This window comes from Plecotus auritus (assembly GCF_963455305.1).
Source record: "Plecotus auritus genome assembly, chromosome: 5".
Taxonomy (NCBI): domain Eukaryota; kingdom Metazoa; phylum Chordata; class Mammalia; order Chiroptera; family Vespertilionidae; genus Plecotus; species Plecotus auritus.
The window spans coordinates 140,916,965-140,939,676 of NC_137776.1; the positions used below are offsets into that span (position 1 = coordinate 140,916,965).

Here is a 22,712-nt window from a genome sequence, read left to right on the forward strand (position 1 = left end):
TCTTTGTTCATGTAGATCCCCATATTTTTCTTTCTTTTTTTTTTAATAAATCTTTATTGTTCAGATTATTACAGGTGTTCCTCTTTTTCCCCCCCCCCAATAGCTCCCCTCCACCTGATTCCCCACCCCACCCCATGCCCTTACCACCCCCCCATCACTGTCTTCATCCATAGGTGTAAGATTTTTGTCCAATCTCTTCCCGCACCCCTCACACCCCCTTCCCCTTGAGAATTGTCAGTGCACTCCCTTTCTATGTCCCTGATTCTATTATATTCATCAGTCCATTCTGTTCATCCGATTTTTTATTCACTTAATTTTTAGATTCACTTGTTGGTAGGTATTTATTTGTTGTCATTTTGTTGTTCATAATTTTTATCTTTACCTTTTTCTTTTTCTTCCTCTTCTTTAAGAATACCTTTCAGCATTTCATATAATACTGGTTTGGTGGTGATGAACTCCTTTAGCTTTTTCTTGTCTGTGAAGCTCTTTATCTGCCCTTCAATTCTGAATGATAGCTTTGCTGGGTAGAGTAATCTTGGTTGTAAATTTCTGCTGTTCATCACTTTGAATATTTCTTGCCACTCCCGTCTGGCCTGCATAGTTTCTGTTGAGAAATCAGCTGACAGTCGTATGGGTACTCAACTGTTTTTCCTTGCTGCTTTCAAGATTCTCTTTTTGTCTTTTGCTCTTGGCATTTTAATTATGATGTGTCTTGGTGTGGTCCTCTGGATTCCTCTTGTTTGGCGTTCTCTGTGCTTCCTGGACTTGTAAGTCTATTTCTTTCACCAGGTAGGGAAAGTTTTCTGTCATTATTTCTTCTAATAGGTTTTCAATATTTTGCTCTCTCTCTTCTTCTGGCACCCCAATAATTCGGATGTTGGTACACTTGAAGTTGTCCCAGGGTCTCCTTACACTATCTTCAACTTTTTGGATTCTTTTTTCTTTTTGTTTTTCTGGTTGGGTGTTCTTTGTTTCCTCATATTTCAGATCTTTGGTTTGATTCTTGGGGTCCTTTGATCTACAGTTGAATTTCTGTATATTCTTTATTTCAGACAGTGTATGCTTAATTTCTGACTGGTCCTTTTCCATTTTTTTGGCATTTTCATTAAGGTCCTTGAAGGTCTCACTAAGCTCCTCGGAGGTCTCATCAAGTTTCTCGGTGGTTTTTAGAAGATTCTTGAGTAACCTTATAAATGTGGTTTTGAACTCTATGTCCAGTAGTTTGCTTTCCTCCATTTCTTTCATTTGTGACATGTTTCTTTGTCTCTGCATTTTGCTGCTTCCCTGTGTTGATGGAGTGGTTTTCTGTGGTAGATGACCAGTGGTTCAGCCTATCACCTGAGGTGGACACTCTTGGTGCACCTCTTTGTGGGCTGAGTGCAAAGTCTTGGTGTAGTTAAGCCTTGATTGCTGTTGGTACACTGGGAGGAATTGATCTCCACGCCAATTGGCTGTGAGGACTCGCTGTGTCTATAATGGAAGAACTGCTGTGCTGGAGACACGCTTTGGGGCAGGACTTGCTTCAGTGGGGCTTTGGTGCTCACTGAGTCTGCCTCTTGAATGTGTCACTTATGGGTGTGAGTAGTTGAAATCTGGTGTCGTCTCACACTGACCACTAGATACACTAGCTTCTGGATCTCCAGTGGGGTGCAGGTCAACTACTGTCTGAGGCCACCCAGCAGGAGCTATAGCGAGAACTACAGTTTTCTCCTCTTTGCTTGGGGTTTGGAGGTTTTGGAGCTGTCTGACCAGAGCTGCAGTTTGTTAGGTTAAGCTGTGATATGGCAGACCATTTATATGCAAAAGCCGCTGCGTGGAGCTTGGGTGGGTTTGTAGATTGTGTGGGGCGGTGTCTCAGGGAGTCACTAGGCTAGGGCATGGCAAACAGCGATGGCTGCCAGTCAGCCGTCTCTGCATCTCCGTGTTTCCAAGTCCCCGCGTCCTGTGCCCCAGCGCAGTAAACAATGATTGCTGCGCGCATCTCTGCAAGAAAGCCACTCTCACTTTCCAACCTGATGGCAGACAGTCCAGCTTCTCCCCATAGGAGTTTGGGTCCCCAGTGTCTCCCCAGAAACTGAAGTTCAAAGTAATCGGGAACTAGTCTCCCTTCAGGTTGAAAAAAGCAGCGCACCCAGTCGCCCGCCGCCAGCCCGATTCGCGCGCCTCTGTGCCTCAGCTTTTCAGCGCTTATGCACGTCTCAATGCTCTTTTCTCTTTCCTTCTAGTTGTAGAACTTCCACTCAGCCAGCTTTCCTATGGTTCTGGGTGACAGATGTTTTGTCTTTTAGTTGTAGTTTTGAAATTGTTGTGCAAGGCAGCAGTTTAGGTGTTTACCTATGCTGCCATCTTGGTTCTCCCCCCCATATTTTTCTTTGTGATGAAAACTTACTATGTTGACTGGACTCATTAATGACATAAATGTTTACATTTAAACTCACAGCCTAAACTTCCTTGCACTCCCTATGACTATTTTCCTTCAGTTGAATACCTGCATTTGTTACAAACACTTTTTCTTTGTAAAATTATATAAAATAAAAAAGGATGATGAATGTTTCTTAAATATGTAACAAAAAATATATGTAATTAGTTGCACATAATATTGCTGTATTTGCCAATTACTCTTATGTTTGTAATTAAATCATCAGGAGAAAAAAAATGCCCAGTAGAAATGACATCATTTTATAAGTAGTGAAGGATATGAATGAAGGGCTCTGTCTGAGATGCCTATGCCCTGTATCCCAGGGTTGATAAAGTAGATTTAGCTGTAAGGGAATTTTCTTTTTCTCCCACATCACTCTGCATGTGTGCTTAGAAGACAACCTTATTAGGGGAAGACAGGTCTTTAGTCAAATGCATATAAATGCTAAAGAATTTTATACATAATGTATACTGAAAATAATGAAACGAAATATCACTGCAGTCTCCTATTATGTCTACTTTCATTCCATCAATGTGACATTCACATTAATAAGTTTGCTGCCTAAAATGTCTTTTCAAGAGTAACTGAAGAACCCTAAATGAGCATACTTATAGGCTTGCTAGGGTAGAATGGTCTTAGTTGCATGAATGCCAGGTGGCTAATAGCTGTTTGTAATGGTGGACACAAGGTTAGTTCACAGTGACTGATTTGGCCAGGAAACATAACCCATTATGCATTTTTATGGATGATCTGGATGGAGGAATTGAGCTATGCTTTAAAAGTATCTTATAATAGTAAATTAGACAGAGTTACTGATATTCAGAAGGCAGGCCTAAAATGGAAAATGACCTTGAAAATAAAACTATCAAAAATAAAAGGTCCTAAAGAAAAAGCATGAAATCAAATAAGAATAACCAGAGAACAGTCCCTTGGAAGATTGGGGAAAACTGGGTGAGTACTGGGTATCTTTTGACTAAAAAATAGCAATATAATTTTATTCTGGAAAAAAAGAAGGTTTGGGAAATAATGGTGCCTTGTGTAAGAATATAACACTCAAGGAGTGATGGGGATGGGGTGAGGAGGGATTGGGTATCTAACAGTACAATAGATATCTATAACTTAAAGATACATGGATACATTTTACTGATATAAATGGTAAATCCATATTCTATTTGTCCTTCATAATGAAGGAAGGTCAATTGGGGGCACTATTGATCAAGAGGACCCTCCTGTAACATCCTAACCCATCTTTCTATGATATGTTAAAAAGAAGAAAGAAAAAAAAGAGAAGAAAAGGAAGAAGAATATGTTCTTAATCCTTTTTTTAAATAAATCTTTATTCAGATTATTACAATTGTTTCTCCTTTTTCCCCCCATAGCTCACCTCCACCCGGTTCCCACCCCACCTTCTGCCCTTACCTCCCCCACAATGTCCTCATCCATGGGTGTATGATTTTTGTCCAGTCTCTTTCTTTTTTTTTTTTTTTTTAAATATATTTTATTGATATTTTACAGAGAGGAAGTGAGAGGGATAGAGAGCTAGAAACATCGATGAGAGAGAAACATCGATCAGCTGCCTCCTGCACAGCCCCAACTGGGGATGTGCCCGCAACCAAGGTACATGCCATGACCGGAATCGAACCCGGGACCCTTCAGTCCACAGCCCGACGCTCTATCCGCTGAGCCAAACCGGTTTTGGCTGTCCAGTCTCTTTCTGAACACCCCCATACCCCTTTCCCCCTGAGAATTATCAGTCCACTCCCTTTCTATGCCCCTGATTCTATTATATTCACCAGATTATTCTGTTCCTCAGTTTTTTAATTCACTTGATTTTTAGGTTCACTTGTTGATAGATATGTATTTGTTGTTCATAATTTTTATCTTTACTTTTTTCTTCTTCCTCTTCTTTAAGAATACCTTTCAGCATTTCATATAATACTGGTTTGGTGGTGATGAACTCCTTTAGCTTTTTCTTACCTGTGAAGCTCTTTATCTGCCCTTCAATTCTGAATGATAGCTTTGCTGGGTAGAGTAATCTTGGTTGTAGGTTCTTGCTATTCATCACTTTGAAAATTTCTTGCCACTCCCGTCTGGCCTGCATAGTTTCTGTTGAGAAATCAGCTGACAATCGTATGGGTGCTCCCTTGTAGGTAATTAGCTGTTTTTCTTTTGCTGCGTTTAATATTCTCTCTTTGTCTTTTGCTCTTGGCATTTTAATTATGATGTGTCGTGGTGTGGTCCTCTTTGGATTCCTTTTGTTTGGGTTCTATGAGCTTCCTGGACTTGTAAGTCTATTTCTTTCACCAGATGGGGGAAGTTTTCAGTCATTATTTCTTCAAATAGGTTTTCAGTATCTTGTTCTCTCTCTTCTTCTGGCACCCCCATAATTCTGATGTTGGTACACTTGAAGTTGTCCCAGAGTCTTCTTAAACTATCTTCAACTTTTTGGATTTTTTTTTCTTTTTGCTTTTTCGGTTGAGTGTTTTTTGCTTCTTTGTATTTCAATTCTTTGACTTGATTCTTGTGTTCCTCTAGTCTGTTGTTGGGTCTCTGTATAATATTTTTTATTTCACTCAGTGTATGTTTGATTTCTAGTTGGTCCTTTTTCATATCTTCGAGGGTCTCGTTACATTTATTGGCCTTTTCTAGGATATTCTTGAAAAGCCTTATAACCGTGGTTTTGAATTCTATATCCAGTCGTTTGTTTTCCTCCATTTCTTTCGTTTGTGATCTGTTTTTTTGTCACCGCATTTTCACTGCTTCCCTGTTGGTAAGGTAGCTTTGTGTGCTAGGTTTCCTATATGGCCCAGTGGGTCTGCCTCCCCAGTTAACCTGAGGTGAACACTCTTGTTGCACCCCTTTGTGGACTGTGTGTACAGCCTTGTTGTAGTTAAGTCTTGATTGTTGTTGGTATCACTGGGAGGAATTGACCTCCAGGCCAGTTGGCTGTAAGGATCAGCTGTGTCTACGCTGGGAGAAGTTCGGTGCTGGAGACAGCCTTATAGGATTAGACTTGCCAAATTGCAATAGCCTCTGTGCTCAGCTTGGATGGGGTGGAGTCTCAGGGTGGAGCAGACAGTCTTGGCTTCCCGTCAGCCTTGCCCTTGCACGCATGCGCCTCCAGACCTCTGCCTTCCCTGGCTCCCGAGTCTCTGCCCGAGAGTCCAGATTCCCCCCGCAAGAGCGTGGGTCCCCAGGGGCTCACTTGGAACTGGGGTTCAGTGCAGTCAGAACTGGGGCTCAGTGCATTCAGGAGCTTCTGACTCCCTTCCACTAGGGAAAGCCTGTGGCAACCTCCGCAGCCTTTGTGTGCACTGGCACGCGAGCGCCTTCAGACCTCTCCCTTCCCCGACTCCCGAGCCTCTGCCCGAGAGTCCATATTCCCCCCTGTAAGAGCGTGGGTCCCCAGGGGCTTGCCTGGAACTGGGGTTCAGTGCAGTCAGGAGCTTCGGACTCTCTTCTGCTAGAGAAAGCCTGTGGCAACCTCCGTAGTCTTTGTGCACACTGGCGCACACGCCTCCGGAACCCTGCCTGCCGGGGCTCCCCTGGGTCTTCCCTGGGTCTCCGAGTCTCCAGGTGCCTTTCTCTCTACCTGACAGTCCAGACTCCCCCTGTATGAGCCTGGGTCCACGGGGTTTTGCCCGGAACTGGGGTTCAGTGCAGTCAGAACTGGGGTTCAGTGCGGTCGGGGGCTTCCTTCCCCCTTCCGCCAGAGAAAGTCAGCCAGGCTCTCAGCCACCCTTCCTCTCTGCACACACAAAGACCCTTTGCCATACCTCCAATTCTCTGTGAGCTTTTCTCTTTCCTTCTAGTTGTAGAATTTCCACTCAGCCAGCTTGCCTGTGGTTCTGGATGGTGTCCGTTCTGTCTTTTAGTTGTAGTTTTGAAATTTGTGCGAGGCAGCAGTTTAGGTGCTTACCTATGCCGCCATCTTGGTTTCTCCCAACATGTTCTTCATCTTAAGACAGAATTTTTTCTATAGTGATTCTCTTATTGCACCTTAGTGGTTTCTGATTCTTCAGGGTCTGTTGCCCTCAGTGCTCAGTGTTCCTTTATCTGATGCTCTTTATTTTTCCATCTTTCATCAGAATGTTTCATTCAACTTTCTTTCTTTTTTTAAATATATTTTTATTGATTTAAGAGAGGAAGGGAAAGGGAGAGAGAGATAGAAACAACAGTGATGAGAGAGAATCATCTGCTTCCTGCACACCCCCTCCTGGGGATCGAGCCCACAACCCAGGCATGTGCCCTGACCAGGAATCAAACCAGTGACCTCCTGGTTCATGGATTGATGCTCAACCACTGAACCATGCAGGCCAGGCCACCCTCCCTAAAAGAGTACCCTTAGAGATGATGAGAGATTGATCCTTACTGTTGGTTATTTTTTGTCAGGTCTTGCTCTCTATGAAGCTTCTTTAGAAGTGAGCATTTTTTGCTACTACTGCATTCTTCAACCTCCCTCTCCCTTCAGAATCTATGACATTGCAACACACTCCATATCTCTCCTTCTGTGTCCCCAAGATTTGGATACAAGAACCCTGCTTCTCTCATTTTCTACAATCTCAGAGAATTCATCTACTCCATGGCTCCCTGACCATCACTTTTTGGGGGAAACATATTTTTATCTAATTTCAAATATACAGGAAAGTTGCAAAAATAGCACAGGGAGCTCTCATATAATCTTGACTCAGAGTCACCAATTGTTTACCATTAGGCTGGAGACATTGTGGTCCTTTACCTCTAAATAATTCATGCTTTTCCTAAGAACAGGATTTTATAGCTATGGTAAAGTGTTCAACCTCAGGAAAGTTGATGCAGTATAATTATATCATCCACAGTCTATATTCAAATATAATTTATGATCCCGATAATGTTCTTTATAGCTATTTTTCCCAGTCAATGATTACTGCTGTGCATAGGGCACAGACCTCCCTCCAGGCCATCTGTTCCACAGCACTGCCTTCCAAATAAAGATTTTGTGCTGATGTCATCTCTAATTAAAAATATCTAAAATCTGACTCATCTCCTCTTCCTGAAACAAGTTCTCCCCATCTCCATGTCTGTCTTATTCTTTTTAATAGTGTTATCTCTCCCATAGGTTTGAGGCTATGGAGCATCTCTGATTCTTAACCCACTTAGCCAGGGAAGTCCTCTACCTTTTTCCTCTGAAATGTCTCCTCCAGTTTGGCTCTGCACAGCTCAGATACCTGTTCCCAGTTACCCTCGTCTCCCTGAAGGGCTCAGGAAAGCTTGCAGTGGTGGTTCTATCATAAATGAACTTTGTCAGAACTCAGGGTCTCTGAAGCACCAGAATAATGGATCAGCCAACAACATGTGGTACTTCAAAAATCTGTTTCTATACACAATTTCTAAACATTTCTTCGCACTCCCACTAAATTGACGTTGAGTAAACATTTCATTATTAGGTTAGGGTGTTGAAAATATAGCAACTGTCTGCAACTCACATATGCATAGCAAAGAAATGTGCCTGATCACTGGCCTTCTTCCCAAGCCCACTGCCAGAGGGAAAACACACACTCTTCAATCCACTTAAAGATTAGCCCAATTCCATAATTTAAATAGTTCCTATAAGAAGTGTTTAGGAGAAACCAAGATGGCAGCATAGGTAAGCACCTAAACTGCTGCCTCACACAACAATTTCAAAACTACAACTAAAAGACAGAACGGACACCATCCAGAACCACAGGAAAGCTGGCTGAGTGGAAATTCTACAACTAGAAGGAAAGAGAAAAGCTCACAGAGAATTGGAGGTACAGCAAAGGGTCTTTGTGCGCGCAGAGAGGAAGGGTGGCTGAGAGCCTGGCTGACTTTCTCTGGCGGAAGGGGGAAGGAAGCCCCCGACCGCACTGAACCCCAGTTCTGACTGCACTGAACCCCAGTTCCGGGCAAAACCCCGTGGACCCAGGCTCATACAGGGGGAGTCTGGACTGTCAGGTAGAGAGAAAGGCACCTGGAGACTCGGAGACCCAGGGAAGACCCAGGGGAGCCCCGGCGGGCAGGGTTCTGGAGGCATGCGCGCCAGTGTGCACAAAGACTGTGGAGGTTGCCACAGGCTTTCCCTAGCAGAAGGGAGTCCGAAGCTCCTGACTGCACTGAACCCCAGTTCCAGGCAAGCCCCTGGGGACCCACGCTCTTACAGGGGGGAATATGGACTCTCGGGCGGAGGCTCGGGGGCCGGGGAAGGCAGAGGTCTGAAGGCGCTCGCGTGCCAGTGCACACAAAGGCTGCGGAGGTTGCCACAGGCTTTCCCTAGTGGAAGGGAGTCAGAAGCTCCTGACTGCACTGAGCCCCAGTTCTGACTGCACTGAACCCCAGTTCCAAGCGAGCCCCTGGGGACCCACGCTCTTGCGGGGGGAATCTGGACTCTCGGGCGGAGACTCGGGAGCCAGGGAAGGCAGAGGTCTGGAGGCGCACACGTGCAAGGGCAAGGCTGACGGGAAGCCAAGACTGTCTGCTCCACCCTGAGACTCCACCCCATCCAAGCTGAGCACAGAGGCTATTGCAATTTGGCAAGTCTAATCCTATAAGGCTGTCTCCAGCACCGAACTTCTCCCAGCGTAGACACAGCTGATTCTCACAGCCAACTGGCCTGGAGGTCAATTCCTCCCAGTGATACCAACAACAATCAAGACTTAACCACAACAAGGCTGTACACACAGTCCACAAAGGGGTGCAACAAGAGTATCCACCTCAGATTAACTGGGGAGGCCGACCCACTGGGCCATATAGAAAACTTAGCACACAAATCTATCCTACCAACTCAGGGAAGCAGTGAAAATGCGGTGACAAAAAAACAGATCACAAACGAAAGAAATGGAGGAAAACAAACGACTGGATATAGAATTCAAAACCACGGTTATAAGGCTTTTCAAGAATATCCTAGAAAAGGCCAATAAATATAACGAGACCCTCGAAGATATGAAAAAGGACCAACTAGAAATTAAACATACACTGACTGAAATAAAAAATATTATACAGAGACCCAACAACAGACTAGAGGAACACAAGAATCAAGTCAAAGAATTGAAATACAAAGAAGCAAAAAACACTCAACCGAAAAAGCAAAAAGAAAAAAAAATCCAAAAAGTTGAAGATAGTTCAAGAAGACTCTGGGACAACTTCAAGTGTACCAACATCAGAATTATGGGGGTGCCAGAAGAAGAGAGAGAACAAGATACTGAAAACCTATTTGAAGAAATAATGACTGAAAACTTCCCCCATCTGGTGAAAGAAATAGACTTACAAGTCCAGGAAGCGCACAGAACCCCAAACAAAAGGAATCCAAAGAGGACCACACCACGACACATCATAATTAAAATGCCAAGAGCAAAAGACAAAGAGAGAATATTAAACGCAGCAAGAGAAAAACAGTTAATTACCTACAAGGGAGCACCCATACGATTGTCAGCTGATTTCTCAACAGAAACTATGCAGGCCAGACGGGAGTGGCAAGAAATTTTCAAAGTGATGAATAGCAAGAACCTACAACCAAGATTACTCTACCCAGCAAAGCTATCATTCAGAATTGAAGGGCAGATAAAGAGCTTCACAGGTAAGAAAAAGCTAAAGGAGTTCATCACCACCAAACCAGTATTATATGAAATGCTGAAAGGTATTCTTAAAGAAGAGGAAGAAGAAAAAAGTAAAGATAAAAATTATGAACAACAAATACATATCTATCAACAAGTGAACCTAAAAATCAAGTGAATTAAAAAACTGAGGAACAGAATAACCTGGTGAATATAATAGAATCAGGGGCATAGAAAGGGAGTGGACTGATAATTCTCAGGGGGAAAGGGGTATGGGGGGTTCAGGAAGAGATTGGGCAAAAATCATACACCTATGGATGAGGACAGTGAGGGGGAGGTAAGGGTAGAAGGTGGGGTGGGAACTGGGTGGAGGTGAGCTATGGGGGGAAAAAGGAGAAACAATTGTAATAATCTGAATAAAGACTTATTTAAATAAATAAATTTTGAAAAAAATAAAAGAAGTGTTTAATCTCCCTTGAAAAACTCTTAGAGATCCTTTCCCATCCCCTCTTCGTAGTAAAGAACTAACATAGCAGAACCAAGACTGCTACCTGCTAAAAAACCTGCTTGTAAGGTTGGCCTTTGGTTGGTATCTAGAAACTTGGCTTTGCAGATAAGATTCCCTAATAAGAATGGCTCACTGTGCCTAAACTGTGCCAACAATATGGTTTACGCTGAACACCTGCTTTCCTTCTGCAAGTCTGGGATTTCAGTATGTTCAAGGCAAAGGGTGCCTATGTGACCAGCCTCCCACAAAAATTTTGTCCACTAAGTTTCTAATGAGCTTCCCCAGTAGAGAGCATTTCACAACTTGTTGTTGGGGTAGTTGAGTGCATACTGTGTGACTCACTGGGAAAGGACTCTTGGAAGTTTGCACCTGGTTTCCTCTGGACTTCAGTTTGCATGCCTTTTCCCTTTCTCATTTTGCTTTGTATCCATTTGCTGAATAAATCATAGCCCCTAGTTCCACTATATGTTGAGTCTTGTGAGTCCTCCAAGCAAGTCATTGAACCTAAGGGTAGCCTTGGGAACCTTAACACTCCCTATATTTCTCCCTGTGGCAGATTGTTATTGTCCCAAAATGGCTGCAACATACCTGCCACCTTACATGCTCTTGCAGTGTGATTTTAACAGAGAGGCAGAATCTGTATTACCTCCCCCGCAATTGGGTGAACTGTGACTGTGGTGGGAGTGATGCTTGTGACTTCTGAGGTCAGGTGATAAAAGCTCGTGGTTCTCTTTGTGCCACCCTCACTCTCAGATCCAGTTATCATGCCATGAAGAAGCCCAAGCATGTACCTGAGGGAACCCGTGAGGTTGTTCCAGTCAACGGCCCTAGCTGGGGTCCCAGCAGACAGCCAACATCAACTACCAATTGGAACGAGAGAGGTTTCCAGCCCCCGCCCTAAGTTACCCCCAGCATTCAGGACTTCCTAGCTGAGACCCCAGACACTGTGGAGCAGAGATGCTTTCTTTGATGTACCTTTTCCAAATTCCTGACCCAAAGAATCTGAAAATGGCCATTGTTTCTCATGCTAGGTGTAGGTTGGCCTGTTACACAGCAATAGTAACTGCAACTCTCCCAAGGGTGGTGTCTAGGTATATGGAGAGAGGGATACAATTTAGTATCCTGATGCCAGGGGGGGAGAATAGGGTATTGTTGAGGGCATTTTTTGTGCCTGTTCTGGTCTCTGGGATGATATGCCTAGTCCACCTGGTTGCTCTTTTCTTTGCTGGCATTAGTGGCTCTGGTCTGTGGACTTTGTTAACTGTCATTCTTTTCTATTTCTCTTGCTTTCTCTCTGGACTTCATTGTAACCCTCATGGCATGTTTGGGATTATTCAGCGTCATTTCCACTCCCACAGATACTGTTGGCCCCACAGAAACCTTCTCTGATTCCCATTCATTCCCAGATCTAATTCTGAAACTGAGAGCTGAACCCCCTTTGCAGACTTGCAGTTACTTCAGCGTCTTGTTTATGCCATAAGATATCAAAAGTGGCTCAGGATTGATGACTCTCAGAGCCTCCATCTGCCTGACCATGCTCTCTACCAGCTTGGGTATATGCCCCAGGCAAATGAAAGGGCACCCTGAGATGTGTTTTGTTTCAAGAGTTCTCATAAGAGGTGGGAGCCAGGAGAAGACCCCACATGCCTTTCTGCCATTATTCTCATTTATTTAATACTAGAGGCCCGGTGCATGGATTCCTGCACCGCTGGGGTCCCTAGGCCTGGCCTGCGGGGATTGGGCTGAAACCAGCTCTCCGACATCCCCCAAGGGGTCCCAGATTGCGAGAGGGCGGTTCTTGGGTGATGCACCCTGGAATCGTGCTCCCTCCTCCCTGGTTCTGGGTGTGTCACCTGAGAACAGCCACTGCCAAGTGACTGCAGCTTGGCATCTCCTGCATTGAGTGTCTGCCCCCTGGTGGTCAGTGTGCATCATAGCTACTGGCCGGTTGCTTAACCTTTTAAATATATAGACTAGAGGCCCAATGCATGAAATTCGTGCAAGAGTAGGCCTGCCTTCCCCCGGCTGCAGTACCGGCTTCCCTCTGGCACCCGGGACCCGGACTTCCCTTGCAGCCCCGGCTTCATCCAGAAGGTTGTCCGGAAGGACATCTGGTCTATTTAGCATATTATGCTTTTATTATTATAGATACTTCTCTGTGTCCAAGTCAAAGAGACTCTGCCTGATTAAAGTCTAGATAGGGATGGGTACATTAGGAAACTGTTTCTTCTATCCTTTTCCCTTATTTTCTTCTTCCTACATTCTCCAGACAGACTCTTCCTTGTATTCCTGTTCTTTTTTCCAGCTCTTGTTGAAGCCTTATAGGCAAAGCATATTTTTCTTCACATTTGAAGAACTCTATGAGCTGATTCTTCCAGGTTTGGTCATTGATATTCTGAAGTCTGTACGTTTGTGAGTTGGGTTACAAGGTGTGTGTGTGTGTGTGTGTGTGTGTGTGTGTGTGTAGCTGGGTGTCCATGATCCAGTGAAGTTGACACAGAAAATTAGCCATCACATCCATTAGTAGTCACTCCTCATTCTTCCCCATCTCCTGAAAAACTACTTTTTTTCTCTGTGGACTTGCCTATTTTGTACATTTTATATAAGAAATCATACACTGTGTGGTATTTTGGCTTAGCTTTTATCACTTGGCATAATGTTTTCTATGTTATAGCACCTATCAATTACTCCTTGTATTGCCAAGTAATATTTCATTGTGTGAATAGACCACATTTTGTTTATTCATCCATCAGTTGATATCGTAAATAGTTGAGATCCAATTCTAATTGCATTTCCTGAATCCAGTCCTTTCCACCTTCAATCTTTAGTGCCTTCTGTTGCCAGAATCCTTTTCCTGAAACGTCACATTTAATCTTGTCATTCACGTTATCAAAATGAATCATCGTATTTGCATAAGAGGTGCTAAAGGAACACATTGACCTTTCGTTTGACACTCTCTTCAGTTTGATGGCAGCTGGGGTAGGAATAGCAGATCCTGCCTCCCTCTGAGAAGGCAGTTTTGGCCAGTGATGCTTAAAATCTATTTTAAAGGGCCACTACCTGATCAAAAACAAACAAACAAATGAGCCCCAAAGAAATAGACCCCAACAACAAAAAGCAAAAGCCTATGTAGAAAGGAACATGGATAAGATGTAGGTTTAGGATTTTATTGTTTATATTTCTTTTTATCTCTTAATTGTTAAGAATTTCTTGAGGATCCTGGAGGGATAATGGATCTTACAATTAGTTGGTTAGTTTGAAGTCCAGGCTGAGTCACTTAATATTGGCATTCTTTAAATTCTCCCCTTATGAGACTTTAAGCAAATTATCTTTTCTTATATGTAAAATGAGACCAGTAGTTTGTACTTCAGAGCCCTGTTATGAATTAAAAGATATAAACACTCAACTACTATGCCCATGGCACTCAGTAAATAAATAGACACTATAATGATTGTTATGGTTGAACATTTGGTTAAAGTTTTAAATTATTTTCAATAAAGCCAATCTAAGATTTGAACTATGTTTAGATGTTCTTTCATTGTTTTAAAGATTTTTGGTGATTTAATTTCAATATTGTTCTAGTATTTTAAAATTTGTACCAATTAAAGGGAGAAATTATATAATCAGTTCAAGGGCTTTATGTTCATTATCTGTCATTACTCTTGATGTAGTCTAAAAGAATCATTATTTCCTTTGGGAAATGGTCAATGATAGTGTCTTATTTTATTACTAGAGGCCCAGTGCACGAATTTGTGCATGGGTGGGAACCAGCTAGCCCACCCTGATGGGGGCCCATTGGGCCGGGACATTGGGGGGGAGGGGCCACAGGTGGTTGGCTGGCTGGCCCTGCCCCCAGTCGGGGTGTTGGGGGCCTATTGGGGGCTGGGCCAGATGGGAGTGGGGCCGATCAGGGCCCGGATCAGGCTGGTTGGCTGCCACAGTGCACATCATAGCCACCCGTCATTCTGGTCGCTGTGCTTATATATATATATATATATATATATATATATATGTATATATATGTATATATATATATATGTATATATATATATGTATATGTATATGTATATGTATATATGTATATATAGATAATAGAAGCTTTTATGAAGTGCTCTAAGGGTAAATACCTTAAACACTATACTGGATTATGCTGAGGTAAATTTCTCATAGGAATGAATCTTTGAACTTGGCATTTACTGGCAAGTGTGACTTGATAGCAGTTATTAAAGATATAACCCAAGATATTATTCTTTGGAATAATTATAACACATTAATTTTAAAAAGGTGTTGAATGGTAGATAAATTGTAATTGTTTGGGTCTTACATAGATGATCATAAAATTTTATCTGTAAATTTATGGGTTAGAACAATTTTAAATGTATAATAATTTATTTTTAGTTTCATAAAACAATCATGAACTAGTTTCTCCTTTCAGAATTATAAGTACCTATAAATGCAATAGCCTTTTTTTCTCATTGAGGTATTTGTAATTTGAGAGGTTAAATTAATCAATTGTTTGAAAATTAACCTTTGTTCGTAGTAAGACTAACATACTAAAGATCAGCTTTTAAACATCACTCCTTTGTACATATTTCAGTTATTCAGTGTCACTTCTCTTTCCCCCCTCTATAGGATTACCCTTGTCAAGATGATTACTCAATAGTCCACCGAAAATGCTGTTCTCAGTTCACAGATCTAAATGGTTCCAAAAGATTTGGCATCAACACTTGGCATGACGAGAGTGGGATTTACGCTAATTCATATGTCAAACAAGAACTCTACCCATCAACTGGTGGTCCTATTGTCCCATTTTCAAATTAATTTATGAAATCAGATTCTCTAACTAATGAAAGAATAATTGATTTAGCAGTTGATAATTTTTTTATCCTAATAAATGCAATGGAAATAATACTTTAGTAGTTTTCTTTAAAATCAAAATCTTCTAGACCATTGTGTATAATCTTCTTTTCATAAGCTACTCTGGCATTTTTCACAGTTTAATATGCATACCACTGAGGGTATACAACACAACTCTAGATAGTTGGTGGAATTTTATTTTATTTATGGACTGTATTTATTTGAATTTTATTAGAAAAAATGCATAAAACTAGGACAATCATGCTTATGATTAGGGTGTGGCTAATTTTTAAAAAGTGAGCTAACAAATTCCACTTTTAAGTTAATGAAAATAAAGGTGACATTCAGATTTGACATGAAACTCCAATGGTGGAAATTTGGATAACACTGGCACTATAATAATGTTGAGTGTGTGTGTGTGTGTGTGTGTGTGTGTGTGTGTGTGTGTGTGTGTGTGTTGGAGAAGTGTCTGTGGACTTTGATTTCTTATGATGGCTACCTGCACTGTGGATGGTTTATTCCGCACAGTATTTTTCCTTACTCAAGATAACACCTTTTTAGTGTATGGAATAGCAGATATGCAGACAGAATCTTAGTGAAACTTTAGGGGTTTGATGGAAAAGTCCAATCATCTAGTGTTATAATTAGAAGAAATTCTAGAAGTTGTTTTTACTCACCCTCCAATTTTATACGTGAGCAAACAGAGACCAACAGACGTTTAAGTAATTTGCCCAGGGTTACATAAATAAATTCTAGTTGATCTTTGAGGTGCATTTGGGCTCTAATTTCTTCTGTGGATGGGTTTAATTATTTCGTCAGCTGAGGCTAAATTTATTCTCATTATGTCTTTTAAAAATAAATCCATGAAATAAGATTTCATAATAAGTGCAATTTAGCACTGCCTCCAACTCTTGATTAGCAAATATGAGAAAACCTATAAGCCTTGTGAATGGAGAAATGATCATTAATAAAGAAAATGCAGCCCTGGCTGGTGTTTCTAAGTGGTTAGAGCCTCAGCCCCCCTGCACCGAGGGGTCTCAGGTTTGATTCCCAGTCAAGGACACGTACATGGGTTGCAGGTTCCATCCCCAGCCCTGGTTGGGGCGCATGCGGGAAGCAACCAATTGATGTGTCTCTCCCACATCAATATCTCTCTCTCTCTCTCTCTCTCTCTCTCTCCTCCCACCTACACCCCCCACTTTTCTCCTCTCCCTTCCACTCTTTCTAAAAAGCAATGGAAAAAATATCCTCTGGTGGAGGGTTAACAAAAATGCAGATATGCCAGGTCAGTATTTACCAGCAAAGTTTTACTAGAATTTCTTGCTACTTTAAACTGTGTCTGTATATAGGGTGTCCCAACAAAATGTATACACACACTTTGAATAATTATAAAGGCAGTGTTTATCAAAATATATTTCATTTTCAAAATTAAGCTATCAGCTGTTAAATTTTGTATACATTTTTTGGGACACCCTGTGTACATAAATGTGTGTATTATGTGTGCTGGCATCACCCCAATCTCTGTCTTCATCCTGACATGGCATTCTCTCTGTGTGCATATGTGTCCAAATTTTCCTTCTTATAAGGACAATAGTCATATTGGAGTAGGGTTCCAGCCTAGTTTAGTATTATCTCATTTTAACTAATTATATCTGCAGTGACCCTATTTCTGAATAGGGTCATATTGTAAGGTACCGGGTGTTAGAATTTCAACATATGAGATGGGGGGGGGTGGTGGTGAAGAGGATTCAGTTCAAACCAGAACGCTTCTCAAGAGAGTAGTCCTCATTCTTTGAAAGTGTGTAAACTTTCCTGCACAAGGGAATGAAGGCTACAGTCTACAAGCTATTTTCTCTCTCGTGATCAAACCAAAATACTGTCGTTAACTACAACTTTTCAGCCAATAATATACAATGGGAAAAGGATAGTCTCTTTAAAAAATGTGCTGGGAAAACTGGACAGCGCCCATATAAAAAAATGAAACTGAAACCCTATCTTACCCATACCCAACAATCAACTAAAATGGATTAAATCCTTGAATATAAGACCTGACGTCATAAAACCACTAGAAGAAAACATCGGGGGCAACCTCCTTTACATTGATAGTAATGATGATTTTTTGCTTTGACACCAAAATCAAAGGCAACAAAGGCAAAACTAAACAAGTGGGGCTACATAAAAAATGTTCCGTACATCAAAGGAAACCCTCAACAAAATAAAAAAGGCAACCTGCAGAATGGGTGAAAGTATTTGCAAATTATATATCTTGTAGAGTTAATATTTAAAATATATGAAGACTGTATAAAACTCAATAAAATTTTTTGTTTAAAAAATGGACAGAGGAACTAAAGAGACATTTTCCCAAACACTACATGCCAGTGACCAACAGGTACATGAAAAGATATTCAACATGATTCATCATCAGGAAAATGCAAAAGAAAACCACAATGGGAGATCACCTCACACCTGTTAGAATGACTATCATCAAAAAAAGACAATAGATAACAAGTGTTGGCGGGAATGTGGAGAAAAAGGAACCTTTGTGCTGTATTGGTGGGAATGTAAATTGGGGCAGTCACTATGGGGAATAATATGGAGGCTCTTCCCAAACTTAAAAATAGAACCATCATATGATCCAGCAATTCCTCTTCTGGGTATTTATCCAAAGGAAATAAAATTGCTATCTTGAAAAGATATGCTCCCCCACCATGTTCATTGCAGCATTATTTACAATAGCCAAGACATGGAAACAACCTCAGTGTCCAACAACAGATGAATGAATAAAGAAAATGTGACATATACTATACAATGGAATATTATTCAGCCATAAAAAGAAAAACAAGGAAATCCTGCCATTTGTAAAAACATAAATGGCCCTTGAGGGCATTATGCTAAGTGAAATAAATCAGACAGAGAAAGATAAATACTGTACAATCCTACTAGTATGTAGAATTAAAAACCAACAAGCAAATAAACAAACAGAACTTATAGATTCAGAAAATAGACTGGTGGTTGTCAGAGGGGGTGTGGATGAAATGAATGAATGTAGCTGAAAGGTATAAACTTCCAGTTATAAAACAAATAAGTGCTTAGGAAGTAATGTACAGCATGGTGAGTATAGTTAACACCACAGTATTATATATTTGAAAGTTGCTAAAAGTGTAAATCTTAAAGTTCTCATCACAAGGAAAAAAATTATAATTATGTGTGGTGACGAAGGTTAACTAAAATTATTGAGGCAATCATTTATCAATATAAACATATACCATATCATGTTGTACAACTAAAACTAATATAATTTTATATGTCAGTTATATCTCACTAAAAAAGAAAAAGACTTTTCTCTTTACTATAAATAAAAAAGACCCCTCTTAAAAAAACAATTACCATCCAACCAGTGTAGCTCAATGGTTGAGCATCAACCCATGAACCAGGAGGTCACGGTTCGATTCCTGGTCAGGGCACATACCTGATTGTGGGCCAGATCCCCAGTGGGGAGCATGCAGGAGGCAGCTGATTGATGATTCTCTCTCATCATTGATGTTTCTGTCTCTCCCTCTCCCTTCCTTTCTGAAATCAATAAAACATATAAAACAATTACCTCACTGTTGTGATACTTTTATAGTATACATGTTTTAAAACTCGAACTCAGATACTAATAAGCTGAAAAAAAATGTTTGTAAAAATCCTACCACTTGTGATGAAATTGATAGAAAAGGATTAAAATATATTTATTACTAGGAAAACTCTGGTCTTTTGGAGAATTAGTGGTGGTCTCTATGATACAATTTCTATTGTTTTATATAAGACCCAGAAATGAGGATTCAGTATCAAAATACTGGTTTTCTTTTTCTAGATCAGGCAAACATTTCTATTGAATAAATTATACTCTGTTTAATGCTTAAAATCTGGCTCCCTCTACTGGAAGATATAAAGGAAAGAGCTCCCTTCTTTTAACCTGAAGTCCAAGAAGCATATACAGGATAGAAGTTCACAACTCATGTTTTCCTATCTTTATGAATTTATGGAAATTGCCTTATTGAACAACGTGTGGTTTGTAATGAGGAAAATCTTGTAAATCTCACTATTTGTAAATCAACCACCAACTGCCCCCCACTCCCTGTTAATGGAGGGGAGCGTGCCTCGTCTCCCCTGTTGCTCCTGGGGTTGGGGTTCTTGGGGTACTGCTGTAATAAGCACCCCAGAGGTCCCCAGGGGAGGATGAGATATAGTAGAAAGCCTTAGTTCCGTGGTACAATTCCCCTGGGTTTCCAGTCCCATTTCCCTTAGTCCAGTCATAGAAGAAGTGTAACTGGGGCTTCAGTAGAGCTAAAATCAGAGTAGTTTCCAGAATTTCCTTTCCATGTTGAAGCCAGGTCCAGTCCAGCATCAGGCTAGCTTAGCTTGTGTTGCCCGCTGCAGTCCATCAGTCCATTGCATGTGGGGTCCACATGGCTGTGGGCCAGACCGGCAAATGCAAGTACCCAAGAGAACACACTTCCCGAACAACAAGAGTCTCAAGAGTCCAAGAGAGCACAAGAGCTGGAGCTTCTTTGTTTGGGGGATTATGTATTCCAAATCTTCCAGCGCTTGCAGTGGCCACGCCCATTCTGGCCAGCCATCTCTATCCCCAGGTGTGATTGGCAGGCAAGTATCTTCCCTATGTCATCTCAGCTTTACTGGTCATGCATCTATCTTCCCTATGTGGTTCCCTCCTCCAGTGTTTTGCAGGGAACATGCCTATAATGTCTTCCCTTTCTTCCTTTTCTGTTATTAATAACTAAATAATTACAACGTTATCATCCCCACTTCGAACAGAGCTAATGTTTAATTCAGCTCCTAAAGCAAATAAGAATACGGCCCTGGCATTAATGTTCCCCTCACTGAGACATGGTCTGCATTTAGGATTTCAGAGCTGGAAGGAACCCAGAGATCCTCCAGTCTAACTTGTTATTTTCCTGGTGGGAAAGCACAGGTGCCGAGAGAGGAAGCGATTTCCTAAAACCATGCAGTTACGAGAACTTCGAAGTGCATATGACAAATTATGTATGATGCACTTCTCTAACATTTTACAGTGATTAATGCATCAAATCAAGTTAATAAATATTTCCCGTGTTGCCTACTATGTGCCAGACACCAAGAGATATACACAGATGTGCATGATATGATCTTTGCTCCTCAAAGAGCTTATGGTTAATTACATTTTATGATTGATGATCCAGGTTAGGCACAGCTGCCTGGTTTACAACTCCAAATGGCCAATTAAATGGTCTTTTCACATTAAGAAGCAATAATTCTTGACAGATGATTGATCATTTCTTTGCACAGCCAGTTAATATCATTGATTAGGTGTTGGCTCCTATACAGCAAGCTTTGGGGCATGACTGGTTTCTGAACTAGAAATTGTCCTTGATGGGTGGGCGATATATGTGTTGGGGTGAGATTACAAAATTTGTTTTTGTTGTAAGTGTAGAAAATGACTTCTGACTATCCTGGTAAATGATCTAAAGTTGCTTTTGAATGGAAATGTCAGCATCTCCAAGTGTAATTGGGAAGCACATCTGCTTATCCAGTTCATTTATTGGTCCAACAAACTCAGCCCTAAGCCAATCTTGCAATGCTAAGATGCCCATGCAAGTCTTTTGTAGTAAATTCAAAAATTTTTATCTGCCCACTCTAACTTCCATATCAGCTGTAGTAGCACCATTCCTATGCATCTGTATGCATTTATAAACCCTCACCTAAGAGTGAGCGAGTGAGCAGGCAGAGGATGGCGTGCTGAAGCCATTCTTTTTTTGTTTGGACCACTCCACTGCTCACTTATCCTGTCTCCCCAAGAAACAAAGTTATTAATTATGTAGAAACAGTACATTGTAGTGATAGCCAGAGCTTCAACCCCAGATCTGCTGTTTGCCAGCTGTGTCACTTTAGGAAAGTTACTTAACTTCTTCGTGCCTCACATTCCAAATGAGGTTGCTGTAGTGAGTAATGACTTAATATACATGAAGCCATTAGAAGAGATCCTGGTACATAGTGAGCATGTATATGCATCGGCTTATATTATTATTACTTGGTTTGTATGTGCAAGAAAAACTAATATGGTGTTTATAAATTCTTAAAAGGACTCAAAAGGTAATTTACAAAATGAGACCCAACTACATAATGCCATTTCCTGTTGGTTCTGGATACAGATATAGGGTAAGTTATTCTCTGGGGAGACTGAGCCTTTTCAGTAACCACAGGCACCAGGGTGAGAAAGCTCAGTTCTCACCTAATGAGCTAAATGCCAATCTCCTGCTGTTCCCATATCTTCTGCTTAGAAGGTATAAAAGTATTATCAAAATGATTTTGTTAAGTTCATTGGGTGAGTGTGTGGGGAGAGTCAAAAGTCAAATAATCTGAATTTGAGCACACCACATCTCTCTTCCTTCTGAAACATTTTTAGAAAACATAGGCTGTTCTATTTCAAAGTCATTGGTGGCTCTCGGGTACTGGGTTTTAGAATCAAGAAAAGATACAACTGCAATAAAGGGACTCTGTGTTCTTAATATTCACCATGTAACATTAGGTTCCCTCAGCCCCGCTCTGACTAGAACTTTTCCACACATTTAGCTTTTAAAACTCAAATGAGACTTAATCAGCTGTTTCCTGTTTCATATCACTGACATCTTATTCTGTACAGCCCAGAAATCAAGCTGAGCTTGAATTAAGATCCTGTTTTCTAGGCTGTTTCTGAAAGACAAAAAGACTAGTTGGATTTTAGCATCTTCAAAGCCCATACAACAGGCTGAGTTTTAGAGGTTTAATCATTTGTGTTACACTATAGTGTCTATTCAGGTACTGACAAAATCACACCTTTTATGTGATCTTACCAGGATAAAGTGTGGTTCCACCATAAGCGTCTTATCACCATTAATTGGGGATCTCACACCATGTCACTAGTTGCTATAAACCATTTGGCATTAATGAGTAGACAACATATGTTTATTTCATGGCCATTCTGTTCTAAGTCAGCAGTGAATAAACTCATTAAAATTAAGGGCTATTGGACTTGCTGCGTTGCAGTGTGAAGAGCTCTGCTCTGCTGACTTGCTTCACAGAGAAAAAGATGAGAATTATTTTTTTTAATATTAAAACCTCTATGGGCAAACAGCAAATGAAAATACATCTATTTAAGAACATATACAAAAATTTGGGAATACTGCTCTCCCCTACTGTCCCAGCTCAGTAAGACAGACACTTCATGTCAGACTGCTACAGCCAGGGAGGCAGGGATCCCTCCCACCCAGCTTTTGTCCCCTCCCCCAGATCCAGAGAGATTTGGCCTGTGGGAGAAGCAGGCCATAAAATAGATAGCTCTTAATCTTTTTCTAAGGGA

General features: G+C 41.2%; 1 protein-coding gene across 2 annotated transcripts in view; it reads left to right on the forward strand.

Annotated features, from left to right (window-relative positions):
• CFAP95 (cilia and flagella associated protein 95) overlaps positions 1 to 15,380 on the forward strand; it is a 129,476-nt gene extending 114,096 nt beyond the window's left edge. For both annotated transcript variants that reach the window (XM_080670903.1, XM_080670902.1), the window contains one exon: positions 15,110 to 15,380. In XM_080670903.1, the coding sequence (XP_080527029.1) occupies positions 15,110 to 15,298 (189 nt within the window). In that variant the 3' untranslated portion in view covers positions 15,299 to 15,380. The remainder of the gene's footprint in view (positions 1 to 15,109) is intronic.
• The last annotated feature ends 7,332 nt before the right edge of the window (positions 15,381 to 22,712 follow it).